Source organism: Pollicipes pollicipes, unplaced genomic scaffold, assembly GCF_011947565.3.
Source record: "Pollicipes pollicipes isolate AB1234 unplaced genomic scaffold, Ppol_2.1 Scaffold_4219;HRSCAF=4965_pilon_pilon_pilon, whole genome shotgun sequence".
Lineage (NCBI taxonomy): Eukaryota > Metazoa > Arthropoda > Thecostraca > Pollicipedomorpha > Pollicipedidae > Pollicipes > Pollicipes pollicipes.
Window position 1 is genome coordinate 28210606 of NW_023596448.1, and position 13974 is coordinate 28224579.

Genomic DNA, 13974 nt, shown 5'->3' on the forward strand with positions numbered 1-13974 from the left:
CACCTGACCCTGACTGGGCTCGTCTCTGACCTGGCCCAACGGTGACCTGACCCAGCTCCATCCCGACCCGCGCCGCACCATGACCTGACGGTGACGCCCGCTGGCCGGCAGCACTCGGGCGCATCATCCTCGATGGCGCGTGACGAGCGGCGAGACGACGCCGGCCGGCGCCGCAGCACGTGGGAGGCGGCGGTGGCGCGCGGCAGCCGGCGCGACCTGAGCGCGCCCGGCCGCCGGCCGTCGCGGTGCCGCTCCGCCAGCGAGCGCAGCACCACCAGCGAGCCGGCGATCGGCCGGCGCGGGGTGTCGCGCGTGCCGCCGCGCAACATCGAGACCATCGCCGAGGTCGGTCCAGGCAGCGGTCCGTGCCGTTGTGGTCCGTGGTCTGTCTGTGTCTGTGATTGTCGTGGTCCGTGTGGGCAGCGGTCTGTGCCGGTGTGGTCGGTCCGGGCAGCACTCTATGCCAGGGTGGTCTGTGGTCTGTCTGTGTCTGTGCAGCGGCGGAGGCTGGGCTCGGGCGCCGAGTGTTGAGCAGGACACAGTCCAGGAGGGCAAGTTACCACAAATATCGGCGACTTCGAAGACTCGCTAAACTGTTGCATAGCTGTTGCCTGATGGGACCTAGCGCGCGCCCGGGTGACCGGCTGACTGCCATATGCTCGGTGGCGGGTCAGTTTGACCTCCGAGTTTTTAAAAGCGAAGAGACTTGATGCACCAAATTCACTGGGTGGGTTGGCCTGTATGGGAACTTATCTGTGTCAACATTTGAGGTTCCTAGGTCATGACCTTCGGATGAAATAATGTTAGAGAAGGGCAAACTTCAGATTGGTGTTCAAAATGGATGCATATAAACGCTTAGGTGGTTAGGCGCCTGCGAACTCCAAACGTAGGTGCTTGCTTGAAGCAAAAGGCCATTTGGTTGGCCATCGGTTCTCATTCTAGGTGAGTGACCTGTTGGACCTTAAGGTCATGGTGGCCGGATACATAGGAGATTGTTTAATTTTGTTTAATTTGAATAAGCGTCAAACATTACGGTCGGCATCAAAGATGACGCTGAACTGGGCCATGTCAGGTCAGTGACCTACTCTGACCTGAGGAAGACTATGGATTATGCCTGCCTGTTTAACACGACTGTGCCGCGCCTTTGGGAAAGTACTCTGGAAAAATATTGGGGGTCGAATTGACCCCACCACCACCCAAGCGCGTGCTACGACTTTAACAAAGCATGTCGAAGGGCTGTAGGGGAAGGTACTGGAAGTGCCGCGGCTCTGACTAAACGCGCCGATCTGTCGTCAACCCCCGAAAAGCCGGGGAAGGAAGGACTCGGCCGAGTCTTGAGAGCCGCACTCCGCGGCCGGGAACAGATTAAACGGGGGACGGCGACGTGCGCTCGGAAGCGGGCGATAACCGGCCGCGACCCGAGTCTGTGTAACCGACGCTCCGCCGCCGCCCGGTCAGATCCGGGAAACGGGCGAGGAGCGGGCGATCGTGGAGACGACGCGGGAGGAGGCCGGCGACCAGCTGCAGAAGGAGACGGTGCGCCGCGAGGTGCGCAGGAAGGTCTGCAGCGCGCCCCACCCCCGACAGAGTGAGTGAGGCGGAGGAGGGTCTGCAGCGCGCCCCACCCCCGACAGAGTGAGTGAGGCGGAGGAGGGTCTGCGGCGCGCTCCACCCCCGACAGAGTGAGTGAGGCGGAGGAGAGTCTGCAGCGCGCCCCACCCCCGACAGAGTGAGTCAGGCGGAGGAGGGTCTGCAGCGCGCCCCACCCCCGACAGAGTGAGTCAGGCGGGGGAGGGTCTGCAGCGCGCCCCACCCCCGACAGAGGGAGTGAGGCGGAGGAGGGTCTGCAGCGCGCCCCACCCCCGACAGAGTGAGTCAGGCGGAGGAGGGTCAGGCGGAGGAAGGTCTGCAGCGCGCCCCACCCCCGACAGAGTGAGTCAGGCGGGGGAGGGTCTGCAGCGCGCCCCACCCCCGACAGAGTGAGTGAGGCGGAGGAGGGTCTGCAGCGCGCCCCACCCCCGACAGAGGGAGGGATGCGGAGGAGGGTCTGCAGCGCGCCCCACCCCCGACAGAGTGAGTGAGGCGGAGGAGGATCTGCAGCGCGCCCCACCCCCGACAGAGTGAGTGAGGCGGAGGAGGGTCTGCAGCGCGCCACACCCCCGACAGAGTGAGTCAGGCGGAGGAGGGTCTGCAGCGCGCCCCACCCCCGACAGAGTGAGTCAGGCGGAGGAAGGTCTGCAGCGCGCCCCACCCCCGACAGAGTGAGTCAGGCGGAGGAGGGTCTGCAGCGCGCCCTACCTCCGACAGAGTGAGTGAGGCGGAGGGCGGTCTGCAGCGCGCCCTACCTCCGACAGAGTGAGTGAGGCGGAGTGCCGGCCGCTGCCATGTGTTGCAGTCGGCGCCTCCACGGCGGCCGTTGCAGCCGCGCCGCCATGGCCGCCCCCCTGACCGTCCGCCGGCGTTTTTTTCACGTTTCAGTGTCGTACACCAAGCAGAAGTCGCGCCGGTCCGTGTGCAGTGATGGCGTCACCGACTGGCTCGAGTCAGGGGCCGACGACACGTACCTCAAGGTCGAGGGCAAAGGTCAGCCGAACTGCCCCCGCCGGTAGCGAATGTGTCGACGATGAGTGTCCCTTGTGGAACTTTGTAAGCCGTCAGAAGTTTCTTGTTCTTTCTGCAATTGAATGACTTTCCATGAGTGTGCGGAGCAGAATGTAGTGGCACCTTACACCGGCGCTGAACATCTCATTTGGTCTGAAATCTAAAACCTGACGCGGTCTATGTCAACCGGTGATGGTGGCCTGCGGCCGGTTGGGCGGCGGTACAGCTCATGACGCGTCGAACTGACCCGGCACGGCTGACCCGGCCGGCCGTGTCGTCCAACAGAGGCGGACGTGTTCGACTACCTGCGCCGCGAGTTCCCCTACGTGCATCTGTCGGCCGAGACCAAGCGTCGCCTGATGACGCAGTACCGGCACCAGATGAAGTACATTATGAGCCTGGTGGAGCCCGTCGAGTCGAGGAAGATCAAAATACGGGTGGGTGCCTCCGCCGCCGCTCTGCAGGCCGACGTGGTCGCCGCGGCCACCCCATAGGTGTAGTGGTGGTGGTTGCGAGTGGCTTGTGACACCTGTCGGTGGCTTGTGATAGGCGTTGGCAGGCGTCAGTAGCCCCAAATCCCAAGTTATCATCAGATACGTGTTGGTGGTTGGGAATGACTTGGGTGCGCTTCCGCTTTCGACAAAACGACCGCTTCCGTGGACCTCGCGTCGGCTCGTTTAAAAGGCTCGCCTGGTTCAATGTTAACGTGCTTTTCTTCGAGGCTTCGTTTCTGGCGTAACACCATGGAATACACTCGCCATGTGGTGACGTGTAAGTCGGTCGTCTGCACTGCGCCGGCACGGATCCTGTCTCAGTGTCGGCCCCAGGCCCTGCGGTCTGCACGTGCGCGTGCCGGGCGGTCCGGGCCGCCTGCGCGTGACAGCGCCGACTGACAGCGCGCCCGGCCGACAGCGTAAGGACGTGCTGAAGCGGCAGGCGCTGCTCACCGACATCATGCACCAGCACAAGGCGCACGACCAGCGCTTCCAGCAGATGGCCAACTGCAAACGGCGCGAGGCCAAGATCCGGTGAGCGCCAGGGCGGCGGTGGCCCGGATCGGCACGGCATAGTGCCCAGCAACTACACATATGAGCTCTGTACCGCCGTTTGATCTGATGACGGTTTTTGTCCATGGTGGATAGACGTCATTAGCCCCACCCCTCAGCTCGTTCGGTGCTCTGCCTCCGAAGACTGCGGCTGACTGGCCTCCGAGCGCCCTTCCGGTGCAAATCGTCAGCTGGCGGGCGTGCAGCGCCGCCATGGCGCCCGCCGTCAACGTTACGCCGTCAGTCTTCATGTTGCCTGGCTTGACGGCGCCGGTCCGCACCGCCGTGCCCAGCTGAGCCGCGTGCGTGCGCCGCCGGCAGGAACATGCCGCGGGACAGCAAGATCTCGTGTCTGCGGGCGCAGCGGTACGTCAGCTCGTTCCAGCAGCAGTTCCAGTCGCGCTCGGCATTCAACAAGAGCAAGGAGGAGCTGGTGAGGCGGCAGTCGGGCCGGTGCTGGAAGTGCCCGCCTCGGGAAGGGTGTGGTCGGGAACCGTCACGCCCTTCCACGAACTCCTTGAGGAGACTGGCAGATTGTGCACGGCTGAGACGATGAACTGCCTTCTGGCTATGCCGTAGAGAGCTGCTTGACGGGCAGGTGTATGCAATCCTGGCGAGTGTAGGCTGTTACGAACTTGTGGAGTAGCCTGGGTCCGTCTGTCTCGCAACTGCCCGAGCTGGTGGCCTGGGCCGTGCTGTCTGAATGCCTTTGGTGATATTTACTCCGTCCCCACTCGTCCGCAACTGTTGTGAGCCATGGTAGACGGACTGGGGTCCGGCGCTGTCGGCCGCACACGCCGTGTCTCACCTTGTCTCTCGCCGTGTTTCACGTTGTCTCCGTGTTGGCAGCTGTTACGTGCCGTGTTCGAGGAGATGCTGGAGATCCAGCGCTGCCGGTTGCGCTCCGTGCGCAAGCTGGAGAAGCAGGCCATCCAGAAGTTCTACGACGCTGACGGCTACACGAGCGACCTGAACCGCATGCATCAGTACTACGAGGCCAACTTCCGGGACCTGGCGGCGCTGCTAGCGCGCGAGCGGGCCGACCTGATGCTGGCCGAGAAGCAGCAGACGCGCCTCAACGACCGCATACGGCGCGAGTTCCGAGACTACATGGAGGCGGACGTGCGCAGCCTCAACGACAAGATTGTCAACAGTTGGCAGCCGCAGTTCAGGTGAGCTGGGCGGGGCCGGGCGGGAGGGAGGTGGTGGTACTCTCCGGGAGGTGGTGCTGTGAGTGCAGGTCGCTGGAGTGTTGTGGTGCTCGTGTCGCTGTCCGGACCGCTGAGCCGGCGCCCCCGCTCTGCCGTTTCAGGGAGCTGGACGCGGACCGGGTGCGCAGTGATCTGTACCAGGCCAACTGGAAGTTCTGCGTCACGTAACCGAGCCGGTCGCCGCCGTCGTCCGAGCCGACCCGACCCGCCGGCGGCGGCGGGCCCGGGCCGTCCGCCGGGTCGCCACCGCCGCCGCCGGCCCTGCCGTCCAAATCACCGTCCGTGTCGCTGTCGGGCGCCGCCGGCCACCGCGGGCGGTGCCCGATGTCTGTGTGGGTCCCGGGTGGGCCGCGAGATACGTGTGAACGCGTCAGGAAACGTGGGAGCTAGCTTTCGAGTCAAATGGCGCCGGGTGGTGTGTTAGGGAGACCAACTGTTTTATACCAGAGTAGTTCTACAGGGGATGCAGCCAGGCGCGCGCGTGGTTGTAGAGGATGCCCAGATGTACCGTTATTGGTTTGAAGTATTTTAATGTTTCGTTACGTACAATAAATTGTTTCCTGATGCAAGGCTGGTTTTAGCTGTACCCATCCAAACCTGTGTTGGCCTGTGCTGCAGACCTTGTCTCAGTGCAGGGAGTGGGCCGAGACGTCTTCGGGCGGGTGAGTTAGAGGAAGGCCGGGCGGTAAGGTCTCGTTTGTTACACGGTGAATATGAAAAGGTGGATCTCGCAGGTTTTTTAATTGTATTATTCTTCTGTCTACAAGAATCATCTATTTGCCTATTCAAATAACGCAAGTTGTTAAGTCTTCATATTCTTTATATTGAAATAACGTGAATGAGAATGCTTCCGGAGAGCAACCGCCTATCTAAAAAAGAAGAAAAAAAGACGCTCAGAACAGACGCGAGGGGAAATGGCTGTTTATTTGCGAGCCGATTTCAAACCCGTCGAAGCCCTGTGGTCGAGTGGTAAATGCGAATCACCCACACCGCAGGACGTGACCAACAGGCAGTGCCTGGACCAACCACTTAACGTTATAACGGCGTGCAGTTGATGACAGTATCGCGAACATCTAAGTTATGAATTGTCTAGACGACTGGTTCAATTTGGGTGTTTGGTCGAAAGTCCGTCAGCCGTCGGGCCACAGCCAGATAGATCTTACTGAAAGCAAGCGACGCATCCGTATTGAAGCCACTGCTATTTGAAATTATGGCGTTGCAGCGAGGTACGCGCTTGTTCGCAATATGACTTGAATTGTTGCGTGCAATTTCGCAACATTTTCGTTATGGCTTTTTAGGAGACTCGGGTCTTGCAAAGGGGATGGAGGTGGTCCTGGAGCTCTGTCACCCTTCGTTTTGTCGTAAATAACTCCTGCACCCTTCTGCAACTTTTTGCAATGAATTGGAAAATTCGCCTGTGCGGTCATGTATGCCTAGCGGGGGCACTAAATGTGGTTTTATGACACTATCTTGGTTTGTTAAGCGGTAAACTGGGTTTTCAATATTCTGCAGCTTTTGCAACATTTTCCAGGATCCTTTGATATGAGCTCTGGTGCCTCGGAACACCACTGAAGACAATTTCAGAACGCACAATTCCTTTGTTATGTTCATACCCCCTTAATTTGATGCTAGAAATGTTCATATGTTCAGGCAGTCTGGCCGCCTTGCAAAGAAATCTGCACTCAGTAACGTGCCACACCCCGCGATCCTTCCAAACTACGTACAAGTGTGGGGCTGGCCAATGCCGTGTAAGACATATAAGTACTTCAGTGCCCGGAATGGAGGGTGCGGTTGAGGTTAGGGACAATGATATCGAGAGGAGTCCGCGGAATGATTCTCCCCCTGCTAGACTCGTTTGAAAGGACTTGGGCTACAAACGCCCTGCCGGGTATCTCGCCTACTCACCCGTCTTCGATTTCAACATTAGATTATTTTAAATGCAATTTCAATTCGTCTATCCGTACCCTTGGCTGAGTTGCCGTTGCTTCCACTGGTCCTTATAAACTGCCAGCTTTCAGGCAGTGACATGCATTCGACCCCCCCCCCCCCCCCCGTCATCACCATACGCTGCGTTCGTTCGTCGCATCACTAATCAATTTCGGCCCCACAATTCTACCCTATCAGCCCTCTGCAGTGGCACGCAGGATCGGGGGAAAGTACTGCTGCCTAGTACACTGCCAAAGCTAGGGTTAAGGAGCCTTAACGCACGTTTGCGATGTTCACCCCTCCTCATCTGGGCACGTCGGGCTCTTCCACGCGAAGCGTTCGGGTTCATTCGGGTGAAGGGCAAAAGCGTATAACCAAAGGTTTCTCCCGCCAATACAGGAGGCTCTCATTCTTAGAGTCGCCAAGGCAGCGTCCTTGCACTTAAGGAGGGCCTGTCATTGACACAGGCTCTTCATCCGTCGTATCGCCCAGGCGTCCTGCTAGTTTCTGACGTACGTAGTATATAAAGCGCACCGTCGGTGACTATGTATGCTCATGTGCTCTCCGGACTTGGAGACGCAAGAATGCTGTTGGCTGCGCACATGGACATAGTGGCGGGATTGTTCGCGAGTGCAAGTTTCTGAAAACAGAAGCTGCTGACTGACAAGATTTTGCTTTCTCTGACTGGCGAGAAAGCCTAGTGAGTTCTACACTCATCTATCACGCCAGCAGCAAATCTGCTACGAGTGGGCATCTCTAACCTGACACCTGCCGCCTGGGATACAGTGATGCACACGGCATCACGTGCGTTTACTTGTTTCACCGGTTTGTACTGCAGCCAACACATTTCAAAGGCGTGGGCTTCCGTTTTTGCAGTCATCGCACGCCGGGAATACCCGATGGGCTGTGCCAGAGGCTGAGGTTGCGGGAGGTGCAGCTGGCACCTCTTACGTGTGGTGGGTCTGAAGCCGTCTGGAGCACGGGGACACCCCAAGGCTGAAGCACGGGAACACGCCAAGGCCGGCACCGGGCGAGCACGGCCTGTGCGAGAGGCTGCCGTGTAGTTCCCCTGATACAGACGCATCTGTACACTTGTATATTCGTCATTTGATTTAGACTCGGACCGTCCAGCTCCATCCTACTAAACACGGCGCCCTGCTAACCCTGCCGAGCAGGACGCACATCCTGGTGCTCGCTACATCGGAAAACGAAGACGGCAACGCGGTGCTCGACAAGGACAAGACTACACGGAATTTCATCACGTGCTTTAACAAACGAGCAGCGTCACAGTCTCAACAGCGGCTTAGGAGGGGATAACCTTTTACAACTTATTCTTTATCTGCATGCGGTAGGAGCGCAGCGGAAGAAGCGCAAAATCTCCTCGATACTGTCAATCGGCGCCATGATTACTCGATCAGTCCGAGCGTCACCCGATAATCGAGCAACACAAAAACGACATCTTCTTAGCACCGGCATGTTCGAGCGGTGCCCGTCCACCCGCTGCCGCAGCACGTGCCAGCGAGCGTCTCTCGACTAGATCTGAAGGAGCAAAGCCACCCCGGCGAGGATCCACTTGCTGGCCTTCTCTTTGGTCTTCAGGTTGAACGTCCAGACGAAGGTGGGACCGCGCATGCGCGTCTTGTAGACGGGACACTCGTAGATGTTCCTCGTGTCCTGTTTATCCTGGGTCATCGCCTGGTAGACAAAAGACCTCGGTCAATGTCCATTGTAAGTTCTGATAACGGTTGCAACCTGACCGCAAACAACAAGTGCTGTGAAAGCGTCCAAAAACAGGACTGTATGGAATAATCGAGAATCGCACATTTATCACCGTGCAACCCCACAGGGATTGAAATCGCGGGCATTTGAGAACCTGGCCATCCAGCATGACTATCCCTGAGACAAACATCGAGTAAATGTCACCGGTATTTCCGCACAGCGAGTGAGTGCGGTACGAGCCGCCATTCGACTGCTTAAAGCGCGCTATGCTCGCGCGGCGGTGCGTCACATACTTTGATGAAGATAACTGGCATAACAGGGTAGAGCTCCTTGAGCTTGGAGTCCATGATGGAGTTGGCGCCGGTGTCCCAGCGGGCGCCCTCCATGAACAGGCCGTGGACGTAGGCGCCCTCGCGCGGCGCCGAGCTGTGGCAGTGTGGCGGTCCACTCAGTCGGCCGCCGGCCCGGCTCGGCGCGGCCCGCACCGGCGCTGGCCCCACCGGCCGTATGAGCCGACTGGCCCCGTGGCCTGGTCGTGATGACGTCCGTAACTACAGGCACAGCTTTCCAAAAGAGTATCGGTCCGCAGCTCAGCCAAGCTAGTGAGTCAGCCCGCAAGGCCCGCCTAGGTACCGATCACGCCTGCAAAAGCTCGCCATGTTATAATGCTGATCCACCTTTAACCTTTGAGTATACATTTAATTCAATATGCACTTTTATCACCTCATTCTAATTACAGACGTATACATTACGTTGTGGATAAAATGGCGTATAACTGTCATCTAACACATAACATTGTTTTCCTTTACCAGCGATGTTACTCAGAGGGCAGGAATCAAAGTACATGCGCAATAAATTGATCCTGCACCAAATTAGATCCGAGACACTGTGATAACAATTTTCAGCTATACGTGAAAAGGAAGAGGGTGGAAATTGCATTGAAAGCGCCATGCAGTGGTGGTCGTAAATTGCGTCTTCTGCGGACATAAACTAACAAAATATGCTACTACTTTTTTCAGCTTCGACGACTGCTGCACATTTGATACGTCAGTAACTGCTGGCTGGACTTAATAAACATAAACATATTTTTATGATTGTTTTGTGTCTGTCAGCGCACTTTAGTTTTGGGATGATTTTGAGACTTACGGAATAACAAAAAATACATGATTTTTGCCAGATTTTTTTAGCCGAAAAGCTCGCGACGTCTGACCCATAACAAAGCCAAAATCAAAAGTCAGAAATTGGCAGGTAGGCGAGCTGAAAAACTGCGTCAATGGATGACAAGAAAGCGTTTCTGTAGTTGCGTCTCTGCGTTCTGAAAACCTGTGGTCCACAACCAACAGATATCACCTGGCTCAGACTCATGCTTTGTACGCGTAGCTTTTGATAGAAGTCGCAGCTAAAGAAAATGTTCGGCCTCATCATGGATGACCTCCGAGGCACAAATCGCCAGCCGTCAGTCAGCGCCCCAACACCCGGCCGGACACGTCGCAGACCAGAGAGCTGGCAGGCAGTCGGAGCCGACGGCTTACGAGAAGTCCTCCTTGTTTTTCTTGGTGACGTCACACTGCAGGCACATCCGGTCGAGCGGCCACTCATTCTTGCGGGCCGTGCTCTGCATGATGGCCGTGAGGAACGACTGAGGGTTGAAGAAGCCGGCCAGCCACACGGACGCCGGCAGCTGCCGAGACGTGGAGACACGGCACGGTCAGGCGGGAGCCGAGACATGGTCAGACGGGAGCCGAGACACGGTCAGACGGGAGCCGAGACACGGTCAGACGGGAGTTGAGACACGGTCAGACAGGAGCCGAGACACGGTCAGGCGGGAGCCGAAACACGGTCAGACGGGAGCTGAGACACGGTCAGGCGGGAGCCGAGACACGGTCAGGCGGGAGCCGAAACACGGTCAGACGGGAGCTGAGACACGGTCAGGCGGGAGCCGAGACACGGTCAGGCGAGAACCGAGACACAGTCAGACAGGAACCGAGACACGGTCAGGCGGGAACCGAGACACGGCCAAGCGGGAGCCGAGACACGGCCAGACGGGAGCAGAGACACGGCGAGACGGGAGCCGAGAAACGGTCAGACAGGAGCCGAGACACGGCCAGACGGGGGCCGAGACACAGTCAGACGGGAGCTGAGACACGGTCAGACGGGAGCCGAGACAAGCGAGCCGTTCCTCCTGACCGCATGCATATATGGATTACCCCAGTCACCCAACCGTCGGTACAAAAACACTGATGTGGGGCTCACATACCTCCGTGGCGTTGTACAGACGGGCACACAGCACGCATTGCAATAGCAATCGCACCACTGGCAGTGGGCGCCGCTGCCGGTTGATAAAGATGAGGCGATAAAGCGACTGGGTTCTACACTTCAGGGGGGGGGGGGGGTCAAGTCTCCAGCTGCTGGAAACTCACCGCGGTTTAATATGAAAAGCTCCAGTATGACGCCTGGACACCGGAGCACAGAGCACGGTTTGTGCGCGCGTGGCTGTGAAGGGCCATTTCGTGAAAGCGCCACGCGAAACCTCCACCCCTGTGTACCGCGCCCCGGGCGAGCCGCACCTGGAAGTCGGAGGTCCAGCTCTCCAGCTCGCGCACGCGCAGCAGCAGGTCCGAGTACCAGACGGTGAGGCCCAGCATGGAGGCGTACGCCCGCTTGGTCCACGAGGCCGGCACGGCGTCCATGAACAGCGAGTTGCCCAGGTCCTCCATCTCGGCCGTGATCGTCAGCTCGCCCTGTGGCAGCGCCCAGCCCGCTCAGTCCGGCGGTCAGGGCGGCGCCGAACGGGAGACAGCAGACTCCTCCCGGCACGGCCGCGGGGACGTAGAGGCACACTGAGCGCGCCTGGAGACGCACAAACGCCGCCGCAGGCAAGTGCAGTTGGCTCGGTGAGCATGGCAGAAGCGGGTATTGGCCGGAAGCGGAATCGAGACTGTTTTCCAATGCGCGTTAACCCCGAAGGAACTGGGCGCAAAATGACCATTGCAGTCGACGCGCCCGAAAACACCAATAAATAATAACAACTGCGAAGGAACCGTCAGTACGCATCGGAAATATCATGATCTGGATCTACGGACCCACTCACACAACAGTACATGTTACGGGGTAAGTCCGCCGCGGCTGTCTAGGCGGACGGTCGAGGGTCCCACGCCCGGCACATCCCGGCGCGTGCCTACCTTCAGACCCAGGTCCAGCTCCTTCAGCGACCTCCGGATCTCACCCGTCAGCATGTTCATGCGCTCGCACTCCTGAAACGGCCGCCGTCGCTGACTCAGCACGCGCACCCCAGCACACATAGACCACTGCTGGGTTACGAGTTGGTTACTACGAGCTGAGTTGGTTGCTCGGTAGGTGTCAGCACCGTCGACCACCGCGACAAATCCATCCTCCGAGCAGCGGCGCACGACGGTACTGTCGTCCAAATGTAAGCCCCATGTGTTGATTTGTGGGCATTTTGCGTTTTTTATGTCATCTGATTCGTCTACTTATGCTGAATTCGGTTATTTAAACCATCAGTTGAAATTTTTCCAAACCGTCATCCCTTTTTCAGCTAAAAGTTTGTGAAAATTTCCACTACCGGTTTGAATATCACAATTCAGCGCGAGAAGACGAATCAACTGACACAAAAAACGCAAAATGGCCAGAAGTGAACATACGGGGTTCTACCTTTGGACGACAGAGTGGCGAGGATGCCGGTAGTGTAGTGGTTACCGCGTCTGCGTTAACCACTGCGCGTCTGGGAAACCAGAGGTACGGGGTTCGATTCCCCGCGGTGGCCGCCCTTCCTGCCGGGGTGAGAGGCAGGCGACGCCATATAGCCTCAGCAGATGAGTGCGTCGTAAAAGCCCCAATGACACACACACACACACACACACAGAGTGGCCATCATTTGGCGGAGCTGCGCGTGGCCAGGTCCGACAGCACCGTACCTGGAACGCCACCACCACATACGGCGTGCGCTCCTCCACCTTGCCCATGATCTCTGACATGTTGAATTCGTCCGGCAGCTTGTCCACGATGTCGTCCAGGATCTGCTTGACCTGGTGACCGGACGTCGAGGTCAGGACGGAGGCGCCGGGCCGCGCAAGGCAAGGCGGGGGCTGGAGCTCACCCGCAGTGGTACGCGGACGTTACACGGAATGGGCAAACATTAAAACGAATTACGGTTATCACATACACACGGCACCTTAACAGTATACGGCAACTATCGAAGCATCAACGCATCCAAGAGCACTTCCGAACAGGTCGCGCTCGCCGTATCCGGCCAGGCGCCACTCAGCTCCCTTCCCCCGAATCAGGGAGTCCCATCCCCCGAGTCACTGACTCACCTTCTCCTCTCGGGTGGTGGTGACGCCACCGCCTCCGCCCGAGTCGCGCGGCTGCAGCTCGAACACGATGCGGAACAGGTTGTCGGAGGTGGCCGTCAGAAACCCTGGCGGAGACGAGAGCGAGGCGCCAGGGCCGTCAGCCGTGGCTGCCGCAGGGCAGCGCTCGCCGCACTGGCGGCCAGCGCTGCCCGCACCGGCTTTTCACAGTGTGAGTGAGGAGTGTGCGTGTGAGTCAGCTTGAGCACAGGACGCAGAAGTAGGACGGCCGAGAGAGCCGTCCGTAGGGCGGCCGCAGCTCTGCACTTGCTGGTATTGCACCGCTGGAAGGATTGTCGTCTTGCGCGTCGCGGGCTCACGTCCGACGGTGGAAACTATCACACTGCACGCATCTCCCCAGCGTGTGAATATCAAAACGCAAACCCGGCAACCCGCCGAATCGCGTCATGAGTCTGGAGCTCTGGCGACCGGACATGTGTCTCGGCCTGCCGGTGCGGGGCAAGCAGCCACCCAGCCAGCCACGGGGCCGATCCTGCGGCCCCTGCCGGCGCCACTCACCGATCTCAGCGTTGGGATGGAGGCCGTACAGGTAGGGCGACTCTGGCGGCAGCATCTCGTCCACGTACGCGTGGTAGCCCTTGTAGTCGGAGTTGGGCGGGCTGGCGAAGCCCGGCGCGAAGAACAGGTCGCCCTCCAGCTGAGGACCGGCGGCGGCGCGGTCAGCAACGCGCCGGCCGGGAACACGGCCTCAGCCAGAGCGGGCCGAGCAGTGCTGCGCCGGTCAGCGGCGCGTCAGCCGGGAGCACCGCCTCCCCGGAGCGGGCAGACCAGTGCTGCGCTGGTCAGCAACGCGCTGGCCAGGAGCACAGTCTCCCCGGAGCGGGCAAACCAGTGCTGCGCTGGTCAGCAACGCACTGGCCAGGAGCACAGCCTCCCCGGAGCGGGCAGACCAGTGCTGCGCTGGTCAGCAACGCACTGGCCAGGAGCACAGCCTCCCCGGAGCGGGCAGACCAGTGCTGCGCTGGTCAGCAGTGCTGCTGACACCTCGGCACAACACGGTATCACCCGAGACGCCGCGACACATACGCCACCTCCTCTGCTAAAATGCATTAGAGTGGGGGTCAAGTTCAGCCCCCAGGG

General features: G+C 59.1%; 2 protein-coding genes across 2 annotated transcripts in view; one reads left to right on the forward strand and one right to left on the reverse strand.

The window, feature by feature from the left end:
- Positions 1–208: 208 nt before the first annotated feature.
- Positions 209–5057, forward strand: LOC119095910 (centrosomal protein of 95 kDa). Its single transcript, XM_037218765.1, has 8 exons — positions 209–345; positions 1459–1588; positions 2479–2583; positions 2887–3038; positions 3514–3629; positions 3969–4080; positions 4497–4819; positions 4960–5057. Coding segments are annotated over exons 2-8 (876 nt in total). The 5' UTR covers positions 209–345; positions 1459–1587; the 3' UTR covers positions 5027–5057.
- Positions 5058–7879: 2822 nt separating this feature from the next.
- LOC119095308 (dynein beta chain, ciliary) overlaps positions 7880–13974 on the reverse strand; it is a 91004-nt gene continuing 84909 nt past the window's right edge. The window contains exons 86-93 of the mRNA XM_037218158.1: positions 13393–13531; positions 12838–12941; positions 12439–12549; positions 11686–11757; positions 11071–11244; positions 10036–10184; positions 8797–8929; positions 7880–8479 (exon numbers count right to left, since the gene is read on the reverse strand). Of these exons, the coding sequence (XP_037074053.1) occupies positions 8318–8479; positions 8797–8929; positions 10036–10184; positions 11071–11244; positions 11686–11757; positions 12439–12549; positions 12838–12941; positions 13393–13531 (1044 nt within the window). The 3' untranslated portion in view covers positions 7880–8317. The remainder of the gene's footprint in view (positions 8480–8796; positions 8930–10035; positions 10185–11070; positions 11245–11685; positions 11758–12438; positions 12550–12837; positions 12942–13392; positions 13532–13974) is intronic.

Excerpts from the sequence above, each read along its gene's own strand:
- LOC119095910 (XM_037218765.1), top strand. Across the intron at positions 3,039-3,513 it reads CGAGGAAGATCAAAATACGG|CGTAAGGACGTGCTGAAGCG; the intron begins GTGGGTGCCTCC and ends CCCGGCCGACAG. Across the intron at positions 3,630-3,968 it reads CGGCGCGAGGCCAAGATCCG|GAACATGCCGCGGGACAGCA; the intron begins GTGAGCGCCAGG and ends CGCCGCCGGCAG.